At 35.5% G+C, this 3392-nt stretch overlaps 1 protein-coding gene across 1 annotated transcript in view; it reads right to left on the bottom strand.

Annotated features, from left to right (window-relative positions):
* Positions 1-230: 230 nt before the first annotated feature.
* LOC135100429 (uncharacterized) overlaps positions 231-3392 on the bottom strand; it is a 7004-nt gene continuing 3842 nt past the window's right edge. The window contains exons 4-6 of the mRNA XM_064003293.1: positions 2688-3392; positions 1651-1758; positions 231-496 (exon numbers count right to left, since the gene is read on the bottom strand). The exon at positions 2688-3392 is cut by the window's right edge and continues 121 nt beyond it. Of these exons, the coding sequence (XP_063859363.1) occupies positions 474-496; positions 1651-1758; positions 2688-3392 (836 nt within the window). The 3' untranslated portion in view covers positions 231-473. The remainder of the gene's footprint in view (positions 497-1650; positions 1759-2687) is intronic.

Below are 3392 nucleotides of genomic sequence, written 5' to 3'. Positions count from 1 at the left end.
AGTGCGATTTACTCGTTTGTTTACTTTTGGCGCTTGTCCCCTTGCCGCACTCAGCGCGGCGTGGGAGAGTGTCTCCTTTTAGAGAAAACGGCAGTAGTAAGATTTCCGTCATGTTTCGTTCGTGCTCACTTCGAGAAAAAAAAAAAAAAAAAAATCAGAAAGCATTTTTCACATCAGTATTGGGTCAACCCTCCTCTGTTGTAGTGGTTCTACTTTAAGTTCAAACGTTATTTTATTTGTATTTTTATTGTTACAGCTCTTTACAAATGGACAAAAGAAGCACACTTAGAAAGGTATTGTTCTTGTATCTATCAGAAAAAAAAAGATGCTTATTTTTTTCTATACCCAGAAGCAGTCATTTATTTAGAATTCTTTCCATATTATGGTTATTACATAAAGGCTGCGTAATAGTTATTGTCCAGCACTTCTGACTTCGAAGAATAGGCAGGCTAGGTGGTTTGCGCCGATCACATCTAAAAAGCTGCTGTAGTTATTCCTGAAAGAGAGAGAGAGAGAGAAAGAAAGAGAGATAGAAAAAACAAAAAATAGTGTAAGCGTTGTAAAAGATTAATGAAAACCATCGTTCACTTCTCAGAAATATGAATGGTCATCTAGCTTGTTAACACAGACTGCTGAATGTATTGCAAAATCTTATGCATGAAATAAAGCAATTAATCTAAGATTGCAGCAAGTTTCGTGTTATCTGCAAAGTCAGATCAGTGTGTGTGTGTGTGTGTGTGAACTGATTAACTGCTCAGTTATTAGCTAGGATTAACTCCGTACAATTCATCCCAGACCCAGTGTAGTCTGGCAGACGGATACATTGGTCATTTATGCAGCTGGTGTTGACATCACACTCCTCTCCTCCATAGGTTCCCTCTTCAGGCAAAAGCGGAACGAAGATAATATGTAGAAGACTTATGACGCCCTTTAAAGCTCATTATAAGTTCAAAACCAAAAGTGTGGAACAAAAGTGTTTGCATGTAATCCAATCATAATTTTTGAAAATCTGCAAAACCAAAGAGTAAAAAAAAAAAAAAAAATTGCAGATTCTGGAATGTTCCAGCGTCTTATACTGATATTGGTGATCCTTTAAGGATGTTTTAATGATTTTTAGTCATGTTTTAACAAGGAATTTGCTTTTAACACTTGGAAATGAGAAACCGATTAATTTTTTTTAATAGTCCTTAGTTGTTATGAGAGTTCAGTGTTTAAAATTACGGACTTAGTATAGGAAACAACGAAGTAAACTTTAACGCTATGAAAAGGTATGCCTTAATGAATGAGCATGCTAAAAGGAAAATACACTAACTGGGCTAGAAAATAATTCAAGGATATATATATATATATATATATATATATATATATATATATATATATATATATATATATATATATATATATATATATATATATATATATATATATATATATATATATATATATATATATATATATATTTATCCTTAAATGATCTCTCTAGCCCAGTTACTGCATTTTTCGTTTAGCATGATTATTCAATCACTGGTATTGTATTTTTGGAAGAGGCATTACAGGTCTGGCGAGTTTTTTTTTTTCTCTCTCTCTCTCTCTCTCTCTCTCTCTCTCTCTCTCTCTTCCATGAGGAGTAGCTGCACAGTACATACTAACCTGTGGGCACGCAAGTTTCTCCATCGAATGTGTATCCTTCCTCGCAGAAAAGATAGCCGGTGGAAGAGTCACACAGACAGTTGGGACTGCCCTGGATGCACTCTCCCCCTGTAATGTATCAACACCATCATAATCATCATTATCATCATTATCATCCTCATCATCATCATTATCGTATTTAAATGTGCTATGGAAAGTAAACTGAATAAGTAAATAAGAAATAGATAGTAAGTTAATAAATCTATAGGTAAATTAGATAATACTTGGTAATGAGGAAACAAACGCTGAAAGAGGAGGGTCATTCCGGAATTATGGGACAAGAACCACTACTGTGAATGCAATGTTAACTTTCTACTTAAACTTGCAGGTTTTGTTTTAATGAGAGTCACAAAACTGAAAATAATAGCGTAAACATGTTCTTTTTCTTATAAATGTTGTGATGTATATAAATTCTTAGAACTCCTTACGATTATGCTTTGGAAATATTTTTTCTTTTTGTGTGTATTTTTAGTGCATTTTAAAAGAGATCTTAATGAACATATTAAAACCTAATATCTATCCTTTTTTGTTAATGCCGACTAAGAAAATGCATTATACAAGCACCATCAACTTGACCTTAGCCATTACCTTTGACACAATTTTAAAGTTATATTCAAATAATTACTTGTTAGCACAAGCTGAATGAGAGAAGACAGTCCCGTTGAACAAATAACTAGTAGGCTAAAAGGAAATATGTAGAGTATAAAGTGACAGGTGATCCATAAAGATAACACTACTAACGTAGATGAGACCACATGATTGACGTAAAAATCACTATTATGTAATGGAGAATGATTGCCATAAACCAACAAATTCAATGTCACTGACAGACAGGTTCTTGTTTTCCACCATATATATATATATATATATATATATATATATATATATATATATATATATATATATATATATATATATATATATATATATATATATATATACCTAAAGAAAGAAAGAAATGCCAATCTCAGTACACAGCGGATACGGGTGGACAGTACCTGAGGTCACGTAGGGAGTGTCAGTACAATTTCTTCCGACAGGCACTGTACATTTGGGCATCTGAAGTTTCAAGCATTCAGTGTTGTCCGTGGAGACCTGACATGACCCAGTGCCTTCTATCTGACCTGGCTTCCAGAAGGAATGTTGTGGGCAGCTCTGGTGGGATAGGTGATAACCTGAGTCAGAGGAACTGTCAGTAATGCACAAGTAGAACTTGTGACAGTTATACTCATCTGGGAAGCGACCTTCTGCTTTACAGGTGAACTCTTCTGGCTGATAACTGCAGGGGTCTTCACACTTCCCTGTTAAATCATTAAAGAGAAAACCACATGTACAGCTAAATGTATACTGAATCAATCCTTGTGCAACTGGCATGCACTTGTAATATTCGGTGCAGTCGTTGGGATTGGGGAAGATGCCATGTTTGGTGCATTCAACGTAACCAACAGGATATTGGCACATGAGATCTTCTGCCTTGAAGACCATGTCCTTTTTACAGAATTCAACATTTGGCTCTAGATTTCCAGCTCGGCATTCGAGGTAAGCCTGTGGACTATATGGGTCAGGAAGGAGTTCTCTCTTGTTCTGGCACTGACATATCTCAGGACTATTTGGGTAGCAAACACCGCCACCAAAGGTATCCCGCATGTCACAGGTATGACCTGCTCCACAGTCGTCCATATAAGCTCGTCCGTTCACACAAT

The sequence above is a fragment of the Scylla paramamosain genome, chromosome 5, assembly GCF_035594125.1.
Source record: "Scylla paramamosain isolate STU-SP2022 chromosome 5, ASM3559412v1, whole genome shotgun sequence".
Taxonomy (NCBI): domain Eukaryota; kingdom Metazoa; phylum Arthropoda; class Malacostraca; order Decapoda; family Portunidae; genus Scylla; species Scylla paramamosain.
The sequence above is the reverse complement of the archived record's forward strand: the minus strand, read 5'-3'. Positions and strand labels throughout refer to the sequence as shown.